Genomic DNA, 20,444 nt, shown 5'->3' with positions numbered 1-20,444 from the left:
ACTCCCAACCGCTTGCAGCAAGAGATCACCCTTGGCATCCACACACATAGATAGGCTAGAACGCTCTTCAAACGCCTTGTGAGGTAGACGAGGCGGGATTACCTGGCCAAGCTTGAGATGGAGATATACCAACTATTTTTGGGGTAGGATAGCAAGAGGGCGTGGAAGACATTCCATGAGCGACAGCCACCCACACCTATCACAGCACCTGAGGCATGGCATGAATATGCAAGAACTTTATATGAAGTACCAGGGCAGCCCCCCCATCCCTCATGCGTCAGTGACTCGCCCGGATCATAGTACTTTTGTCACCATTCGGATGGTTTTGGATGCTATTGACAGACTACGTAATGGAAGAGCCCAAGACCAGGATGGTCTGGTGGCAGAACATTTTTCACATGCCAGAGATGTATTGGCACCACTGCTAGTACACATGTTTAACAAGGCCATTTGCGAAGGTTTCCCAGACAGTTGGTCGGCACATACCATTGTACCTCTATTTAAGAGTGGTGACCCCATGATACCAAGGAACTACAAGACCATCATGATTGGTCATTGCTTGGCCAAGATATTCCGATCTATTTTGGATCGAGAGCTAAGTAGATGGGCTGAGACACATGGACTCAGAGCACCTTGGCAAGCGGGTTTCAGATGAGGTTTCACGACTTTGGATCACATATTTACCCTCTGGGCTCTAATTGAGGAGGGACGAGCACGGGGAAGAGGATATATTGCTGCTTTGTGGACTTCCGCAAAGCCTTTGACACGGTGTCACGTGCCAGACTCACGAGGAGATGCATGACATTGGTGTTCCCGAGGAGATGCAGTGGGGCATTTATGCATTATATGAGGCGGTGATAGGCAAAGTACGGACTCCCGAAGGCATGTCGGATACAGTGACTAGCACCATTGGGGTGAAGCAGGGATACCCACTGTCACCCACCCTTTTTGGACTTTACATTGATGAGATATCCGACTATATTGGCAGGATGGGGGGGCAAGGGAGCAAACTAGCAGGGGTTTGGATACCCATACTGCTATATGCCGATGACATTGTACTTATAGTCTTATTGCAAACTCCCCTGAGGGTTTGCAACAGCATTTGGATGCTTTGCAATCGTTTTGTGTAGATAAGTGAACCTTGGGAAGACTAAGATTATGGTCTTCAATACCACACAAGCCTAGGTGACTAGATCCAACCATCACTTCACTTTTAGAGGTGAATCAGTGGAGTACACCAAATCATATGTGTACCTAGGAGTCACATTCAGCACACCACAGTTCTCTATGAGGCAGGCAGCAGAGGCTAGATTGGGACATGGATATGCAACCCTAGGGGCACTAGAGAGACAATGTGCCTACATTCAGTTTCAGGAGCTGCGCACCAAACTCTAGTTGTTTGACACATTGGTCACACCTACACTCTTATATGGCTCACCCATATGGGGACCCAGCCTCTACCACACGAGGAGGGAGCTGCTTGTCGACCAAGTCGGACCAGAGAGATTTCTATGATGGATGGCAGGTACTAGACAAACCACTGGTGCCTATGATCGCACGCATGATTCGGAGCAAACCATCGGTACCTCGTGAGATTGTCAAAGCAGAGATAGGAGCCACACCAGCGGTTACTGAAGCCTTGTTCCAATCAGTGACATTTTTGCAGAGGATATGGGAGCTCCCCAGACAGAGATACCCACACCTAGCACTTATCTCTTCCAGGCAGTTAGCAATAGATGGCGATACACGATGTTGGTACACCCAGATGTGTACCTAGCTGAGATTACATGGCATGATGATTGATGCACTCCCTCCATTTGATTACAACCTGGACTGCCCCTTCTTGGACCTTAGTCGCTCTGAGCAAAATAGGGTGATCAGGATGGAAATCATGAGGCTAGATGCAGAAAGGACATGGTCCAGCGCCCCCCCCCCCCCCCCCCCCCCCCCCCCCCCCCACACCACTAGGCACGAAGATGGCCCACTATCGAGACCATTTTCTACATCTCTCCCCAGATGGCTTTGGGACACTGTCTACATACATGGACACCCATCTCTCACATAGCATTCGCAGTGCCATTGGACAGATCCACACTTCATCACATCAGCTAAGGGTAGAGACTGGCAGATACGAGGGGATGAAGCCAGAAGACTGCATTTGTCAGCTATGTCACCAGGAAGTGGAGTCAAAGCAGCACTACATATGACGATGTACTGTGTACTATGAGATACGAGGGAGATACTCGTGTCTCTTCCGAGAGGGTTTTGGACCATTACGACATGTGATGGAGTTTGAGGATCGGTGGTGTTTGGGGCTTTTCTTATTGGAGCTCAAACGCCATCGAGAGGCTCTCCTACGAGCCAGGACAGCACACCAAGATCCACCCCACCAACGAGCCATGACAAATTTTTTCAGGGCAAGGACCACCCTGGCCGATACGATGAGGACTTCCACTACCCCCTCGACGAGCCGGACGCCCCATAGACGTCCTTCAAGAGGAGCCACCCTTTGACAGAGCCATAGCACTTTGTCGAGCGAGACGCCCACGCTTACCAAGACCTCGTCCACAGCCGCTTCATCACCGATGTATTAGAGCCATCCTCACCCGCCACAGGAGATGACTACCCCGCCACTTTAGTCTTACAACACCCCATGAGAGAGATCCTGAGATGAGCAAATTACACCAGTCTTACGCTAGTTGTAGATATTATACACTTTTGTTGTACCTCAGTAGGAGTATTTTCCTTTCATAGCTGTTTAGGACTGTTTTAGGACTTTTTTAGTCCTTTTTGTCTTACTTTTGATGAGACACCATCAGCTGTGTACTATGTTTTGGTCTCATAGGCCACTTTGGCCTTTCGCAGACGTTAATATATCTTTCTTTCTTTCTCTCTCTCCATTAGCTGTGTGCTTGCACTCTCACCCTAAGGTACCTTGCCAATAATTGGTATAAGAGCTGCTGCCGCCTTTGCCAATAGAGCTACACAACCGCTGGCCCTAGCCCAATTCGGGACGTAACATTACCTCCCCCTTCTATTAGATTCATGTCCTTGTGAATCCCAATAGGAGACAATCCATTGTAAGCTTAACCTCGAGTTCAACTATCCCAACATAGCATCCTCTTAAGTTCCTTAAGCCAATGTGAAACCCCTATAGCAAATCCTTGCTAATGAAATGACATAATTCCTATGAGGTAACTTGCTTATTAATCCAATTCCATCTTGACTCAAAGCTGAAGTCGGATACATCAGAAAAAACTGAAATGTGACGAGTCCCACTGAGGACAACCCTAGCACTTGGTGTCCACTACACAGCTCGACCCTCTTGCCAATAGTCACTAGATGAGGGGTTGAAGAAGAGAAATAAGCTGGTCGAAGAACCCCATATGGAGTGTTGAAAGAAAGAAAGAGAGGTGGAAGTGAGTTAAATTAAGTGGGCCACAAAAACATATGGGATTCTTTACAACATATGTTTAAGGTTGTGGCCAATTAAAGTGGCATATCTTTACACACTTGACCATTAATGCAATTAAACACTTAAATTGGCCACAAACTTAAACATATGCCACTTAATTCCACAAAACTATAAAAAAGAGATGTGGAATTAAGTGGCATATATTTAAGGTTGTGGCCAATTCAAGTGTTTAATTGCATTGATGGTCAAGTGCCCCTTCAGCACCCTCGGAGTTACATTGGTATCACAACACAGGCTTCCTTCTCTCTCATAAGGAAGAAAAAGATCACAAGTGGGAACCAGACTTGCCATCAATGCTATAAAGCATGGCCACTTGATTCAAAGTCATCCACCGTTAAGAGCATATATGATTATAAATGTTGGCCTATGTGCATTGAGGAGAGAAGCCAAGACCCGCACAAGATATTGCGCTAGGTTTCACGAGACCAAGATTTATGGATTTATTGTATATGATTATGATGAGATGGTATTGTATGTGGATATCCGGTTTTGCTTGATTCTAAGAAGACCCCCCAAAGCTTGTACTTGGAATAAAATGTCTTTTGAGGGGGGTCGGCCCATTCCGACCCCAAGTGTCATGTCCATTGTAAATTGTGGTTAAGTGGTGGCACTCATTAGCGTGGGTTAATGTGAAAGCCTATATTTAACTATAATTGTTAATAAGTATGCTTTCTTGCTTTACAACTAGCCCCAAGCCTATATAAGTGAGGCATCCCTCGTAGGGGGTTGAGACCCAAGAAAGGCCTAGACCTTGAGCTCTAGCCGCACACCTTGGAGGGGTGTGCTACAATGGTATGGGATGCCATGCATAGTTACCAGGAGTTTCAGAAACGCCTAGTTTGAAACGGGTTTCAAAAACGTTTCAGAAGTTTCATAACTTTTTGAAACGGCAAAAAAAAAAGTTTCAAACAAAAATACAAAAATATATATATTTTTTAATATGGAATGTACAGTAGTACAAGAAATAAGTGTTTAGGTCTTACTACTTAACCTATTTATTTCAGTACACAGAATACTTCAAAATCATGCCTCATAAGAAAACACATTGGATTCATTATTATTCAATGTAAACAATGATTCAATGCTAGAAAACAACACCCATATTCATCTCTCTACAATCCACATTCCATACATGATACTCGGCAGCCAAGAGTCTGGTACTTCACTTAACACAATGATAAAAAACATCATAATAAAGATAAATCATGATGACTCCCAAGAGTCATGACAATCACACAATGTCCCACGGTCCACCAAATCCAAAAAAAAGTACATAGATAAATGACTCAAGGCTCATCCTCTTGCCCATCATCCTCTCCATCACGCTCATCCTCACTCTCACTACTAGTACCATTGGCTGAATCCTCCTCAAATGCCTCATCCTCATGATTTGCTGGTGTCGCACTAGTACTAGCAACTACCTGGGATCGTGTACCATGAGATGTAGCTGTAATCTCCTCATACAACATGGAATAGATATCTATGTCCTCCTGAGGGATGTCAAGGATCTCCTTGCACTTTGTGATATCAATCTTGTCAGCATGGACTTGGCAAGGCTCGATGGGGTTCCCTTTCTGCTCTATCAATCGCAAGTTGCAATGACATAACACAAGCCTCTCCAATTGTGCAGTTGAGAGCCTATTTCTCTTCTTTGTGTGGAAAAGTGCCCATGTACTCCAGTTTCTCTCACAAGGTCCTGAACTACAATCTTGTGAGAGAACTCTCATGGCAATGCGTCTCTACAGATAAAAACCAACACCATTCATCATTGAATAGAAGTATAAGACTGTCAATATTCTTAGACCAAGTTATACTTAGTAACTTGTTACTTACCAAATCTGGAGTAGCCAATGCCATATTTCTCCCACCAAGACACAGGCTCCAACAGTGTGTCCCTCAGTTGTGCTATTGGCCGTACAAACATATGGATACTGTTCTGATATATGAGAAGCTCATCCTCCACCTTTCTCATAAGTTGCACATCACCACCCACTAGCCTGGAAATGTAAGAGCTCCATCCTGCGTCTAGCTCTTCACTCAAGTATTGCTCCTCACTTCTCCAAAGAGGATGCAAAATGTGTGCAACTACGTGGATTGGCCTATGAAACCAATCCCAACGTTGGTTCCATATCTCCCTAATATCTTGAACTCTGCATATGAGTTCAAAGTTGCAAGTGGGAAAACAAAAAGTAAGCAATAAGCATATACTTCAATCTTTTAAGTTCTATGATCTATCTAACTTCAAGAGAAAGAATAAGAGTGATATCTCTCAGAAGACAATAATGTACAAGCATCGAGGGCTTCTCCAATCTTGTCCATGAACTCATAGAGGAGCCCAATGGTACTCCCCTCCATGTCCATGAGTCGAAGGACACTATACATGGGATTGAGTGTCTTGACAAATGCCTGTGCATCATTCCACCAAGTCTCCCTCATGACCATACGAGCAAATGAAGAGAGAAAGAATAAGAGTGATACCTCTCAGGAAACAATAATGTACAAGCATCGAGGGCTTCTCCAATCTTGTCCATGAACTCATAGAGGAGCCCAATGGTACTCCCCTCCATGTCCATGAGTCGAAGGACACTATACATGCGATTGAGTGTCTTGACAAGTGCCTGTGCATCATTCCACCAAGTCTCCCTCATGACCATACGAGCGAATGAAACTGACTTTGGTGCATCTTTGTCATCCCATGTTGCCCACTCACGACATACCACTGTGTGCATTAGGCCATGGTGCACCCTCACGAGCCTCTCCACCACAATGAACATGTAGGCAAAGCGGGTTTTCGATGGCTTCAAGAGCTCTAGATCAGAATTGGTTCTATACATGCTCAGCACTTTTGGCCTTTTGTAACAAAGTTCACCATACTAGAGGCTACAGAAAAAATGTTCCTCACCCAATCCAACTTTCCCACGTCTTCTATCATCAAATCAAGGTTATGTGCAGCACAAGGTGTCCATACAATCTTGGGAAACTCTTCTTCAAGCATCCTTCCCATGGAAACACAATTTGACCCATTGTCCTATATCACCTGCACAATGTTGTCTGGGCCAATCTCCTATATAGCCTGGCGTATATGCCTGAAGATGAACTCCCCTGTCACCACTATCCCCGCCACAGAGGCATCAATGGCACGAATAAACATAGTGCCTTTGCATGAGGAGACCAGAATGTTATAAACACTCCTCTTCTTCACATCTGACCAGCCATCACACATCAAAGTACACCCATACTTTACCCAAGTAGCCTTAAGAGGCTCCATCTCTGTCTCAATTGCTAGCTTCTCTCCGAAGCACTATAGTACGTAAGGCCTCATACAAGGGACCATCCCACTCACAACCTATGCGTGAGATTGCTCTAATGGTTGTCCTCCATCGAGGAATTCGCAAAATATTGAAGGACAATGCACACTGCACAAAAAGCTTGGTTATCTCCCTTGTTGCCTCCTTCATGGCAGCCTTTTGAAACCCTGCCTTCACATGCCCTTTCTTCAACAAAGGTAAAGCTATCCTCTTTGCTCGTGATTGTGAACTAGAGCTACCCCCAACAGTAAAAGTCCCATGATACTGACTTTGCATGTCACCTACTGTAGAATCTTGCTCTTCCACAGTCATGGCAGCCTCTCTTAAATGCTCAGGATCCACGATCTCCTCAACAGGAAGGCCTACTTCCTTAGCCTTCCAAGCCTTAAGGCTTTCATAAATGTGCCTTGGTACGACCTTACAAGGTCCCCCCATGGCCCTTTGTATGTGTGAAGTGTGCCTTCAACCGTGTAATGCTGCCAGGATGCACTTCTGCACAAAAATTGCACCTCCATTTTCCCGAGCCTAAGTCTACATACGTGCTCTCCCATGTGACATTGCTCCACAAGGGATCCTGTGCACGAGGCATTATACTGTATAGAAACATAAAACACAATAGTATAGATTCTAGAAACATAAAACACCTAGGCAGCTAGGCTTACCTTGAGACTTGGCACTAGGCAGCAGGCTTGGAGTCTGGACAGCAGTCATGACTCATGAAGGTGGGTCGTGGACAGGTCACACTACACAGGTTACAGCACTTGGTCGGGTGAAGGTGAACACACTGTACACAACAGTCAGCCACGGCCCACAGCACTGTAGCAGTCGACCACAGGCTCCTCAACAGTCGAGAGTCGACCACAAGCTCCTCAGCAGTCAGGTGGAAACGAATGGACAAGTCACAGGCTGCAGACAGTCGGGAGTCGCCAATCAGTCATGAACAGCAGTCGTCAGGAGTTGGCCAGCGGCCCAGCAGTCGTGAACTTATTAGGCCCTCCCATGTGACATGCGAGGAATTTGACCGTAGTAAAACAACCTTAGGCTTAAGTAAACTTCACTTAATTATACTTAAAAGATAGACAATGGTGTCAATGCAATGCAATGCAACTATATTAAATGCAATGGTTACAATGAAGATCTATGAATAGATCTATGCCTGTCCTAGATGAATATCTATCTCGGAAAGAGAGAGAGATCCGAATGCTGATGATGATGAATGTTCCTTTCTCCAATGCTGAGGCCCACCCTTTGGGATGCTGGCTTTCCTCTATGTAAGAGGCAAGAGATGACTGTATGCTGACTGCTACTATGCCTTCAATGATGAATGTTGAATGAAGAACTGCTGAATGCCTGCCTTATGAATGCTCCATATAGCCTTGGGCTGAAGACCACCAAAACACTGGGCATACCCTGGATTGAATGATGCATCATGCTTTTATAGGTTAGTTTAATGCTGGTCGGGCTGTGTAACTGTTGTCGGACCGACGACTGACTATTACCAGTCGGCCGCTCTGTACACACATGTCGGCTGCCCAAAGTGCTTGCTTAATACTTGAATGCCATGCTTAATGCTTTTGAATTCTAAGAATACCATGTCACTTGTACACCAATAGGGTGTGCACGTGACATTCCCCTCTACTAAACTATTGCTAGGTGATACACCTGGCAACCTTTCGACTGCTTTGTTGATCCCCCTCCATTGAAACCACTGCCCCACTTTGACTTCTTCTGTCGCGACTGAGGTCGATTGCAGGAGTTCAATCCTTTGACCCAAAAACTTCTCCATTGTGGAAACTGAATGGCAAATGCTGATAGATATGCTCGGAAAACTTGAAACACCACTGACCTGTCTGTGAAATCCTTTCACACACCATCTCTGTCGTTCATGAACCTCTAAACCTCCTGAGGCAATGTTGGAGCAAACTTCCGTCTTCTTATGTGGAAGAGAACCCCCTACTGCCAGTTGAAGCCCAAAACTCCATTTGCTCCTTTGATGATAGATGTCATTCTTCCCCATAAAACTCATGGGTAAAACCTGTATGCTTTAAGATGCAAAATACTAGACTGACTGCTATGCTGATGCAAGCCATGTGCAACCCTATATGCTATGCAAGAATGCAAATGAATGGGTTATTGATACATGCCTAAGGGGAAAACCCTAAGGATAGCCTGCAAGATCTTGAGAACTGGATTTCACTAAGCAGAAGCGACTAACATGTTGACTTACTGAATGACTTATGCAATGAACATGAACTAAGGCTGCTTACCCTGTAAAGCTTTGATACCAATGTGACATGCGAGGGATTTGACCGTAGTGTAAACAACCTTGGGCTTAACTAACTTCACTTAATTATACTTAAAAGATAGACAATGGTGTCAATGCAATGCAATGCAGCTATATTAAATGCAATGGTTACAATGAAGATCTATGAATAGATCTACGCATGTCCTAGATGAATATCTATCTCGGAAAGTGATGATGATGAATGTTCCTTTCTCCAATGCTGGAACACCCTTGGGGATGCTGGCTTTCCTTTATGTCGGAGGCAAGAGATGACTGTATGCTGACTGCTACTATGGCTTCAATGATGAATGCTGAATGAAGAACTGCTGAATGCCTGCCTTATGAATGCTGAACTGGTGTACTCCACCCTTCCTGTAGCCTTGGGCTGAAGACCACCAAAACGCTGGAGATACCCTGGACTGAATGATGCTTCATGCTTTTATAGGTTAGTTTAATTCTGGTCGGGCTGTGTAACTGCTGTCGGCCTGCAGAATTATCTCCACGACTACATATGATGATGAGTCAGCTGCTAGAGAAAACCCACGACTGACTATTACCAGTCCACTGCTGTAAATGCTTTGGTCGTCTGCTGTGTACACACCTGTCGTCTGCTTGCTTAATACTTGAATGCCATGCTTAATGCTTTTGAATGCTAAGAATGCCATGTCACTTGTACACCAATAGGGTGTGCACGTGACATCCCACAGGAATCGAGACCCAAATGCCTAGACCTTGAATTCTAGCCGCACACCTTGGAGAGGTGGGTTATGGTGGTATGCAAGGCCATGCCTAGGTGATGCGCGAGGTCGTGATGTTAGTCTACCATCATAGCTCGGGGGTGCTCCGTGGGAGCTATGGTGAGCCACCAGCACCATCATCTCTGTTCCTTGTTATGTGTTTGTTTTGGAGGAGGTGCTTGGGAGACCAAGGGGCGGTTTCACTAGGTCAAGCTAAGAGGACACACATAAGACCAAGCTTGTCAAGAACCAAGGGGGGTAAATCATACATTTGTAGAGGTATGCCTATGATTATTCTCTAAACAGATAGCTGGGATTAGCCCCATAGCATCTAGAGATTCGAATCTCTTGCTTGGTAGGTTGCCGGGCGGCAAGGAGGTTCAATGGAAGGATCGGCATCAGCTTCGATAATACTATTTAGAACTTTGTATTCATTGCATTTGTTAACCTTGGAAATCTGGTGTGCCGGCTGATGATTACCCTGGACAACTTTTTTCTCTCTAAACAGGTGGCTGGGATTAGCCCCATTGCGTCTAGAGATTCGAATCTCTTGCTTGGTAGGTTGCCAGCAAGGAGGTTCAATGGAAGGATTGGCATCGGCTTCGATAATACTTAGAACTTTGTATTCATTGTATTTGTTAACCTTGGAAATCTGGTGTGCCGGCCGAGGATTACCCTGGACAACTTCTTTCTTTTCAAGAAACTATTAAGAGCATATGATTCCACAGGTGCATACACGTAGGTATGTGCATGGATGCGGCTGTGTGCACGCCTGCATAGATATCAAGTGCATGAGTATTTTCGGGTAAAACAAGCAGCTAGTTAAAACAACTCAAAGCTGTCCAAGCAAAAGAACAGTAAGAAAAGCTTTTTGTAATCACTAGAAGAGCAACCTGATACAAGGGCTTTCTTAGCACAGCTAGAGTGTTACCACAGGTTTGGTTGGTCGCTTTGATTTTACAAGTCGAAATCTTCTTTTCTTTCTTGGTTTTCCCTTCTTCTTAGCTGCTCCCTTCTTATTTGGCATGTCCTTGTTCCAATCTTGTGTGTCCGTTTCCATGCCAGCAACAGGGTCTGGTCCTGGATCAGTCATACTGAAAGATTTTGTCCTCTTCTTCAAAAAAACCTCTGTAGAGTTTTCTATATTCGGATCTAAACAAGACACGTGGCCAGCTGCAACATCATCAGCAGAGTAAAAGCTAACTTTTCTTTTTCTCACTGATGAACCATGTGTAGGTACACTTACACCCATTCCATTTGCTGTGTTGCTGACCAAGCAAAGAAATCATTAGAGTCAACCAAAAGAAAGATAGCAAAACTCAAGCAGATACAACTTTAAAAAATCAATTCAGAACAACATACAAAGCTCACCATGCACTTCTCTTTGGAGGCCGAATGTATGCTGACTCCACCCCCTTGTTTAAGATTTCATCTCCCTCAGCACCAACACTTGCACAAAACATGGGCTCTTCCCCCACCTCCCCAACAAGTGGTTTAACCTCTCTATGTTTCAACACTACACTCTTGGAAGGTGTACTTGAATCAGCTCCAATAACCACAACACTTTGGCTGTGTTGCTTTCCATCCTGCAGCAGCATTATAGTCCCAACAAAAATCCAGGCATTGTTAAAATAACATGGCAAAACTAATAATTTAGCTGGTTACAGAACCTTGCCCATTGGCAGGACGGGAGGGATTGGGGACGGAAGATTATTGATGGGCAGGCAAGCTTCTGTAGCCAGCCTTATACAGCTAGATTTTGCTCTATGCTTGTAGTATATCACTTGCAAACTAACACCCTGATTGAGCTTTAAAGACATCATCGGTGTGACCTTGATGTTGTGCTTGATGGAATGTTGTGCGATGGTTTCAGGTGGATTATCTTCAAATTCTCTCTCCTTAAGTGAAGCTTTCACTGTTTCCATGGTCTCATAGTCTTGTTCACTTGATGAATTGATGGCTTCAACCTGTAAAAACAATAACAAAAGACATCTTTTTCTTAATGATTATTAACAAATCATGCATCCATGTATACTACAGCGTAGTCACATTTCAAGCTTCCATGATTTTATGGTTTTGTTTCAGCCAGTTCAACTGCCGGGCTCTAGAGCATATCACAGTGCATCCCAAAGAAGTATGGATGCACGTGTTATGGCTTGTAAGCTTTCCCTAAACCATAGCTCTTTCTAAAAGTGATGACTGAAGTTTATATTCTTCAAATATTTGAAATGCTAGGCTTTGTGGCTTTAATTCATATTTTTCAAATGTGCACTTTCCATCCAATTGGCTAATCCATAAGTGTTGTGCATAAGCAAACCCCATCTACATAGTCAAGTCCCTTCTGTGAGGGCTCACAAACGTCTGATAAACCCTGAAACTATCCTAGACTATCATGCACACGTCCTCATAAAGCCATGACACGTGCATCAGAGGACTGATGCATGTGACATGGGTTGATCTGCTACACTTTATTTCGGGGTCATCTCAATGCAAGTCATGTCCTTGGGCAGTGTTGTGTAAAAAGCATCTAATTTAGCCATTGTCATCTTCAAATTTAATTTCATCTGTTTATCATTTTCAAATTTAAAAAAATAATGGTAAAGGTTATTACTTGAAATAAGTTGCAAAACACCAGAACTCTTTGAGACAAACACTTCCAACCAAAAAGAAAAGAATACTCAAGAAACAAAAAACAGAATATTGAGCAAAATGTATCCAACTTGAAAGTACCTGGTTTACAGAGCATTTCTCTTGACCATAGAGAGCCCCATCCTGCGCTTCCGGTTTTATGGGGTCCCTTGTTGTTTCTGTATCCTTGTCTACATCTTCTCTTCCTAAGTTCACATACATGTCTACCTTCTCATGCATTAGGTCAATTGGAGCTTGCTCTGCATCCACTTGAGTTCTACCATCCAATAAAATTGTGTTACCTTGCCCCTGTGGTACACTGGCACTTCCAGGACCTTTTACAAGAGTTTCTACAACCTGAGCTTCCTTCGTACCAAGTTCAAAGCCACGTATGCTTTCTAAGTCATGGCAAAAAGCAGGTACTTTTTCTTTTCCTTCAAAAGATAGAGACTGGTGTACATAATTTCCCTGTTTGTTAGCATCCCTTTCCAAGCTTATTTGAGACGTCGCCTCACCACCACAAAAGCCACAGCTTCTTGAACATGTACTTGCTTCGACACGTTTTGTTGACAATCCCATTCCCGCCAACAGATTCCATATGCGTGGAAATCCTGATAGAAACAATTGTACTATCTGCTCAAAAAAAAACCACAAATATCTTTGCATTTGAGTACGCTTTTTAAAAAAAAGCAGACTCAGGTTCAAATATCAAAAATAGGTTCTTGTTGAGAAGCCTCCAAAATTCTACCTGAAGAGAGAAACCGTTAGAGACAGTGCTGCAGTCATCAATGGCACCCACAAGATTGACTATAATACCATCCTTGGCCAGCAACTTATGCTCCTCCACTCGCTGGACAATAGCTGCCGTCTCTACTCTCTTGTTATCCATTGCTCTGTACAAGTTTGGGAAAATAAGTACTGCTTTATCTTGCCAACCCAAAGAGAAGGCCTTAGAAATGCAATAAAGCAACATTTGATATTCCTACACCCCCCCCCACGGGGCAACAAAAAAAGAAGGATGATTACCCAGTAGTCAAGAAACCACCAACAGCAACTTCTGAACTGTGGCAACCACTAGGTCTGATCAGGTACCAGTTGTATAGAGTAATCTGAAATACCATGAGTGAGCCCAGCATCAAAAGGATAACATCCACAAACTGCTCAGTGCAAGAAACTCAAAATCTAAGGCAAGCAAGCTAGAGTTCTTATACCTCATTTGGCACATCCCTAAATGGGTAGTAATTTGCTCCTTTTGACACCGATCCCATGCTTGGAACATGCTGATCATACAGTTGAAAAAGCATAACATTTAATGTCAGAGAGTCTGGCTTCTGGCAGAAGTAATTTAAGTAAACCAAGTAAATTTAAGCACATGAATCATATAGACAGCAGACACTTAGCACGCTCATGTACAATGACACAGCATCAGCCAAGATCCATAAGTATGAGATTAAAGTATAACTACTACTGAAAATACTTGTGCCTTCTCTGCATTAACAAACGGAAACCTGGGCTGATCTCTGCCACCTTTCATCTGTCGATTTGCAGTACATTCCATCTGCTAAGTGAAATACTATCCATTCCAAACACTCTTGTGAAAGGTTACAAAAGACCTTCCAAAGGCTTCTTGTGCTCGTGTGTGCCCAGTTTGTGGATCTGAGCATCTAGGATCCCAGTTTCTCCTGCCCATTTATGGCCAGTTTGTGGATCCAAGTGCCCGAGATCCCAGTTCCGTGCTTTCCGATGTGCCAGACTTGTGCCCGGAAATTCCAATGCTGTGCACATGCACACATATTTGCATGTTTGAAACTGTTTTTGTGTGAACTGTTTTCTTGTGTTTGCCCACTATGAATATTCAGTTCACGGGCCTCGGACACCTACTCGTGAACCGTGAGATTGCCATGTATTCTACCGTGTTTTGTGGCCTATGAACAGGTGGTAAGTGCACTCAAAAACTCTTGTATTAGTTTATTAAAATGCTTTCTAATGTTTATAAACTTTGCAAGTTCACATTCATTTAAAATGGGCGGACATTTTTATAAAGTACTCGGGGCCCAACTTGGTGGGCACCCTAGCGACCACTATGTGTGGGGTAAGTGAGGGGTGACCACCCATGTGGCGAATGTTTAGTGTGGGCAACTAAAAATTCATTCACGACTTGTTTTCACCTCTCCAAGAAGCAAATCGTCCATTCATCATCCTCATGCACGCCTAGCTCTTAATCAATTTTGCTCACTCCAAGTGCTACACTTATCCAATTGCAATTCCGAGCACCAACAAGCAAAGGGCTTCCATCTCCTGCATTCTGTACGTGAAGATTCACCCGGCACTAATACAGCTGTACGACCAGCCACGTCAGCAGCCCATACGTTGTTAGGCCTGTACGGCAGCTTACAGTGGTCGTTTCTCTGCTGGCTGGCCTGTTTTTTTGCTGGCCACCTATCATTTGGGTGCTGAATTCTGTTTTGGTGCAGTCCGGGCAGCCTATGCGCCTGTTTCAAGTGTGTGGGCAGCATGTTCCTATTGTGCTTCGACATCATCAATGTTGCCATCGCTACTTGAAATCGTGCCCAAGAGTGCACCATTTCCAGTTCCCCGTTTTCAACATTCCTATGAGAGAGAAAGCCAAGCGCTCGTATGGGCACACCAGTGTCGCGTGTGGACCCAGAACACCAAGGACACGTTTGCTTCTCTCCAGTAAGTGACAGGGAAATTGTTGAAGGTCTTTTTCGACAGAATTCTTCTCCAACAAACACTATTTGGTATTTGTATTTGTTTCTTTGTTTATGGAAAATCTGGCGTTTATAGCCCGTGGAACATTGTCGGCCCGGGTTCTCGCCCGAATGTGGTGTACTTGTACAACTTATAGTTTTCAGCTTTGTTAAATTTTGTGATGTGTCCATTTCATTAAGTGTCTTAAGTGATTGTTATTTACGAGACCGTGCTCAATACGTGCTCACCCAAGGGGTGAATTACACCTATTCTCCTCCCCTAAAGCTGTTATTTGTGGACATAATAATAGTAATAATGATAACGCTTTGCCCCCTACTAAAGGTTGTTTTACCCACAGTTCCTGATCTGCCCCATTTGTGTATTTGGCCTGGCTGTTTGTGGTGTATGTGCATCACGTCTGTGTGTGACACATCTCACCAATAGGTATACACAGACAAGTGCACAGCAATCGGGTGTGTAATATGCACAAGACAGGCCGGCAGGTAAGCGCCTATGCCACGTGGAAGTCGGTATGCTGACGTGGCAGGTCATGAACAGGCCGACAAGTGTTTATACCGGCTGTCCAGCAATAGTCGTGTGTATATATCTACATGAGTAGCAAAATCGTCATATTCATTTGCATTCCTCCAACAATCAGAGCCTATAGAGCGTCTCTCTCCAGTACAGCCTAGTCAAGAAGATCTTAGGCAGTGAGTGGGCAGAGAATTGAGGTCTTCATTCTCAATCATCTTTTGTACTTGAAGTGCAGTTGTAACACTTCTTTCTTGTACAACAGATCGGTAGGTTAGGACTCTTGTGTGTGCTGTATGGGTGATTTCACCACGCTCTTTTCTATCTATATGACCTTGACAATGTTTTATGGGCTGAAAAGACTTGAACACAACGTCAAAACTTGTAGCCTATAAAAGGAGACATAAGGCACTTCAGTAGGCATCCATATGCCAAAGTCTGCCAGACCAAAAGCAAGGCAACAAGGGCACATGTGCGGATCAATAGGAGTTCTTCTCTTGAGTGTTAGCAAGTGAAGGACAACAAGAGTCTTTGGTATGCATCATAGGACAGCATCTCTCCCCCAAGTAAGGAGCGTAGACCAATGGAAGACGTTGAAGGAGAGCCCAAGTGAGAACCAGTTCCCGAAGAGAGAATGCTCCAATTGGATTATGAAGGTGAGGAGTCAAAAGCACGTTGCCTGACGATGAGTTGCCGAGCCTACAAATCGACCACAAGGAGAAATCTATCAATACAAAGGACTCCAAAGAAGAGACAAAAGGGAGGAATCTGTTGGTACAAAGGACTCCAAACATGTCATTGATCTCTCTGAATCCCATTTGGAGGACGATGAGATCAACTTGACTATTCTCGAGAAGGTGGATCTCTTCCACTCCTGTTTAAATGAGGGGATCAGCCCAACAGTTTTCGAGGAGCTTCAAAAGAGTTTCTCCAAATCCGATGAGAAGATGCATGAGGCTACATGTGATTCAGCAAATCCTATGGACATGCAGCAAAGCCTACGGAAGGACCCAAGCAGAATCGAAGCAAAGGTATATGAAGTACTGCAATGCTCCAAGTTGCGCAAGAGGGGAACATCTCTGAGTGCCACATGGACATGCTTTCCCATTACAACCAGTATCTTGGCAAGATAAGAGGCAAGATATGAGCTATTTGGGACTATTTTGGCAGCCTAAATGGTACCGGACGTGCCCAAGACATGCACCCATAGATGGAAAACCTTTGGGATACAAAATATTACTTTTTTGGACATTGTTTTATGGGCTAAATCGACATTGTTTTATGGGCTAAAAAGGGAAAATCAACTTGCACATAAATTCCCCATTTATAGCCTATAAAAGAAGGCATTAGGATCTTTAGAACGCATCCATATGCTAGAGTCTATAAGACCAAAATCAAGACAACAAGGACACGTATGTGGATCAACAGGAGCTACTTCTTTTGTGCATTACCAAGAGAAGAAAAACAAGTGTCTTTGGTATGCATCATAGGATAGCATGCATGTGAGGGACTCCTCCCAAGAATAACCTAATACACAATTATAAACAAGATTTGGAGAAACCAAATAAAAGGGGTGCAAGCAAGCTCACCACCCAACTGTAGGTTCGCATCCACAAACCTCCCCCAAGCCAAGGGCTAAGGTTCCACTCCCATGAGTCCATGCCAATCAGCCATGGCATCCCATACCAACAGTGCCTGCCTGCCCACTGGGACCCTCAACAAGAATACCCATGCTCCGCCATGTCCATGGCAGAAGTAAAGCCTCTTGGTCTAGGTTTAAACCACAATATATCGATAACAAACCCAAGCCTCACTTATATAGTGCTTATTGCTGCTATAAATAGCAATCCAATCATGAATAGCCAATAACCTTGGATTTATTAAATTTGAACCTTAGCCACTTGAATCCGTGTCACCATTTTCGGCATCTCCAGAATTCATGTGTGTGGATGGACTTTGGATGCCCAAAAGATCAAGAATGTACAAGCTTTGGGAATGGGGGATTATCCAATACAAAGGACCAAGTGTTTGTAGCATGGTCCAGGTACTCGAGACGGTTTCTTGGACACAGAAATGGGCTTTGGAGCTCAAGTGTCAAGTGGAAAGTATGTATATGGCGGACTCTTGAGGATTTGGGAGAGATCGAGCAATGAAATAGGTTTCTACGTGGTGCTTACATGTATTTCTCATGTGGTGGAACACAAAGAGATCATCTCCTAAATTTTAGGGAAAGTTGCTATTTTTAGCAATCTCCGAAGGAATTTCCGTTCACGTCATTATCTCTCGAATTCGACAAAGATCGAGTATCGCCAGAGCGCCATTGTGAAAAAAGCTATCATCTGGGATATTTTTAGAGCTGAAGATAGCGGAATTTTTGGCCTTCAAATTTGGGACATGTGGCAGATAAGAGGATAAAAGTGAGACAAGTGTCCTCACACTTGTCAATTCAGCTCTACACATGGCATTGTAGCATTTTCTTGCTTATTTGAACATGACAGATATTTCTTGGGCGAGTTTGAGCTTCAAGCAAGTTTTTGGAAGCTGAAAACTCTGATTTTTCTCCATTTCTCTTCGTTTCTAAGCCCACCATAGCCATATCCAACTTGGGGAAGATGATTTTCACTACTCTACACCATCTTGCACACCCCAGATGGCTGTTTTTCAGCAAAACAGTCCTAAACCTTGCTGAAATTTCTGGTTTTATGCGATATACAGGATGTTATACTAGTTTATGCACCCATGGATGAGCCACATGGGCTGGTTTACAGGTTTTGGCGCTCATGGATGCAACATACGGGCTGTTATTCAGGTTTATGAGTTCATGGATGAGCCACATGGACTGGTTTATAGGTTTATGTGCTGGTGGAAGAGCCATATGGGCTGTCATACAAGTTTATGCGCGTATGGAAGAGCCATGTGGACTGTTATACATGTTTCTGCGCCTATGGAAGGACATGTTGGATAGCCATATTGGATGAAGGACAAGTTTATGATTGTATATGGATAATCCAGCATCTTGCGGTGTTATATGTGCAACTTCTATTTTCAGCTTTGTGGATTGTTTAATGGCTGTGATTAAATGCCAAAATGTTTAATTATGCTCATGGTCAAGTGATGCATGCCCACTCCTACGCTTCCTGGCCGAGTTACAATCCACATGCTTTCCCTAATGCGAAGGCTCCCCTAACCTTGTTAAATTAGTCCCTAACCCCAAAGGGTTAGTGCTAGGTACATAACGTTCCTTCCCACATAAGACATTTCCACTCTTGGAAGAAGAAACTAGCTACCTGTATCGACTATCTCCGAAATCGGGTTTAATCAACTTTATACCTGTCTATCAAATCCACATAGCCGCATATCAAGGAATGAGCTCAACTAAAGCAACTGTTTCTACAATATATGATCGTGGGAACAAGACAAAAAAACCAGAACCTTCTCAGGTCCTTGAAGAACATAACCATCCATCAATGTCACGTGCACCCATGCACTGTGGTACACGGTGACAAACTAGCTCATCAACAATGCAAGAATCATGTACAAAAGTACTACCTTTTAGGGTAATTTTGTCGTACATCGTGACCCCTTTGTGAGCCCAATCCGGGACATGTCAAGCACAAGCTATGTAGGTAAGTCTCCCAGCCTTAGAGTGTCAAGTCAATCCTCTTAACCCACTGTGGAGAATTCAACAAGTGTTCATCATTCAGGAGCATGTAGACGTCAACCATAGCAGTAGATGCATTTGATGTCAACCATGTAGATGCACTGCAGGTAGAGGGGGCCAACCCCAAGGCAACCCCCAGGGTGGGCTTGCCTTGCAAGGGGGTAGCCAACCCCCTAGCCACCTTTGAAGACAAGGCGGTAGGCCTCATGGCTTGTGCAAGCTATCGGCCAGGTCCTTGTAGGCTTGGCGCTCCTGTCGACAAGGCCTAGTAGCCAACCGACCAGCTAACCAGCCACCCGACCAGCCAAGGCAACCGACTTGGCATTTAAGCCAATCGTGGATATTTGCCGCCAACCAACGTGCTTTAAGGACAGCCGATTGGGCACCCTGAAGCATATAAAAGGACAGGTTCAGATCAGTCCATAAATTATCAAAAAAATAAAGCAAATACTCCTGCTTGTTTGGGGGGGGGGGGGGGGGGGCCCTTCAGTGGGTAATTCGGGACCCCATCTGGTGTCATCTCTGCTACATCTATTTCAAATTCATGTGCGGTGTTTCAAAGGATTGCTAAAAACTCACTAAACTCAAGTTTAAAGAAAGGCTTCGTTGTTTAACACGGTCCTAGCTCAACGCATGCTACATTGGTATCAGAGCTTGGGATGTGATTCAACCAAGCAACCTAAGGTGAGGGCATCCTATGTATGGTAAAGCTGAGATCGGGAAAAACCACTCGCCCATCCACAATGGCATCAAGCTCCGAAGATATCACTAAAGAAGAAGAAACGCTTCCGCAAAAAGAAGACGAAGACAACCAAAAGCCAAAAGAGCAGATACAGCAACTCCAGATTCAACTCAAAAGAGTGCAGATGGAAAAAAAAAACTGGCAAAATTACAAGCAACCTTGGCCCAGCAGGAGACACCTAAAGAACAAAGTTCCTCAATGGAACAATGGTGTCAATGGATGACTGAAAAGGAAGAGCAAGACCGTGAAGCAAGATTGGCCAAACAACTGGCAGAGAACAAGGCTAAAGAGGAGCGATTGCGGGCAGAGCTCGGAGCAAAGGCAAACCATGAGCGATACGCCCGAGAAGACTTGTGAGACCAATTC

The 20,444-nt window shown here is 44.2% G+C and overlaps 1 protein-coding gene across 3 annotated transcripts in view; it reads right to left on the bottom strand.

Moving 5' to 3' along the window:
- The window catches only part of LOC147603726 (uncharacterized), a 73,162-nt gene that overhangs the window by 10,635 nt on the left and 42,083 nt on the right, over positions 1-20,444 (bottom strand). For 2 of the 3 annotated variants that reach the window (XM_086796233.1, XM_086796234.1), the window contains exons 2-8: positions 13,644-13,712; positions 13,459-13,541; positions 13,181-13,325; positions 12,535-13,065; positions 11,637-11,771; positions 11,176-11,390; positions 10,736-11,072 (exon numbers count right to left, since the gene is read on the bottom strand). In XM_086796233.1, the coding sequence (XP_086652359.1) occupies positions 10,736-11,072; positions 11,176-11,390; positions 11,637-11,771; positions 12,535-13,065; positions 13,181-13,325; positions 13,459-13,541; positions 13,644-13,712 (1,515 nt within the window). The remainder of the gene's footprint in view (positions 1-10,735; positions 11,073-11,175; positions 11,391-11,636; positions 11,772-12,534; positions 13,066-13,180; positions 13,326-13,458; positions 13,542-13,643; positions 13,713-20,444) is intronic. The other variant, XM_086796235.1, reaches the window with a different exon arrangement.

This window comes from Cibotium barometz, chromosome 63, assembly GCF_041138505.1.
Source record: "Cibotium barometz isolate CiBa-2024 chromosome 63, ASM4113850v1, whole genome shotgun sequence".
Classification (NCBI taxonomy): domain Eukaryota; kingdom Viridiplantae; phylum Streptophyta; class Polypodiopsida; order Cyatheales; family Cibotiaceae; genus Cibotium; species Cibotium barometz.
The sequence above is the reverse complement of the archived record's forward strand: the minus strand, read 5'-3'. Positions and strand labels throughout refer to the sequence as shown.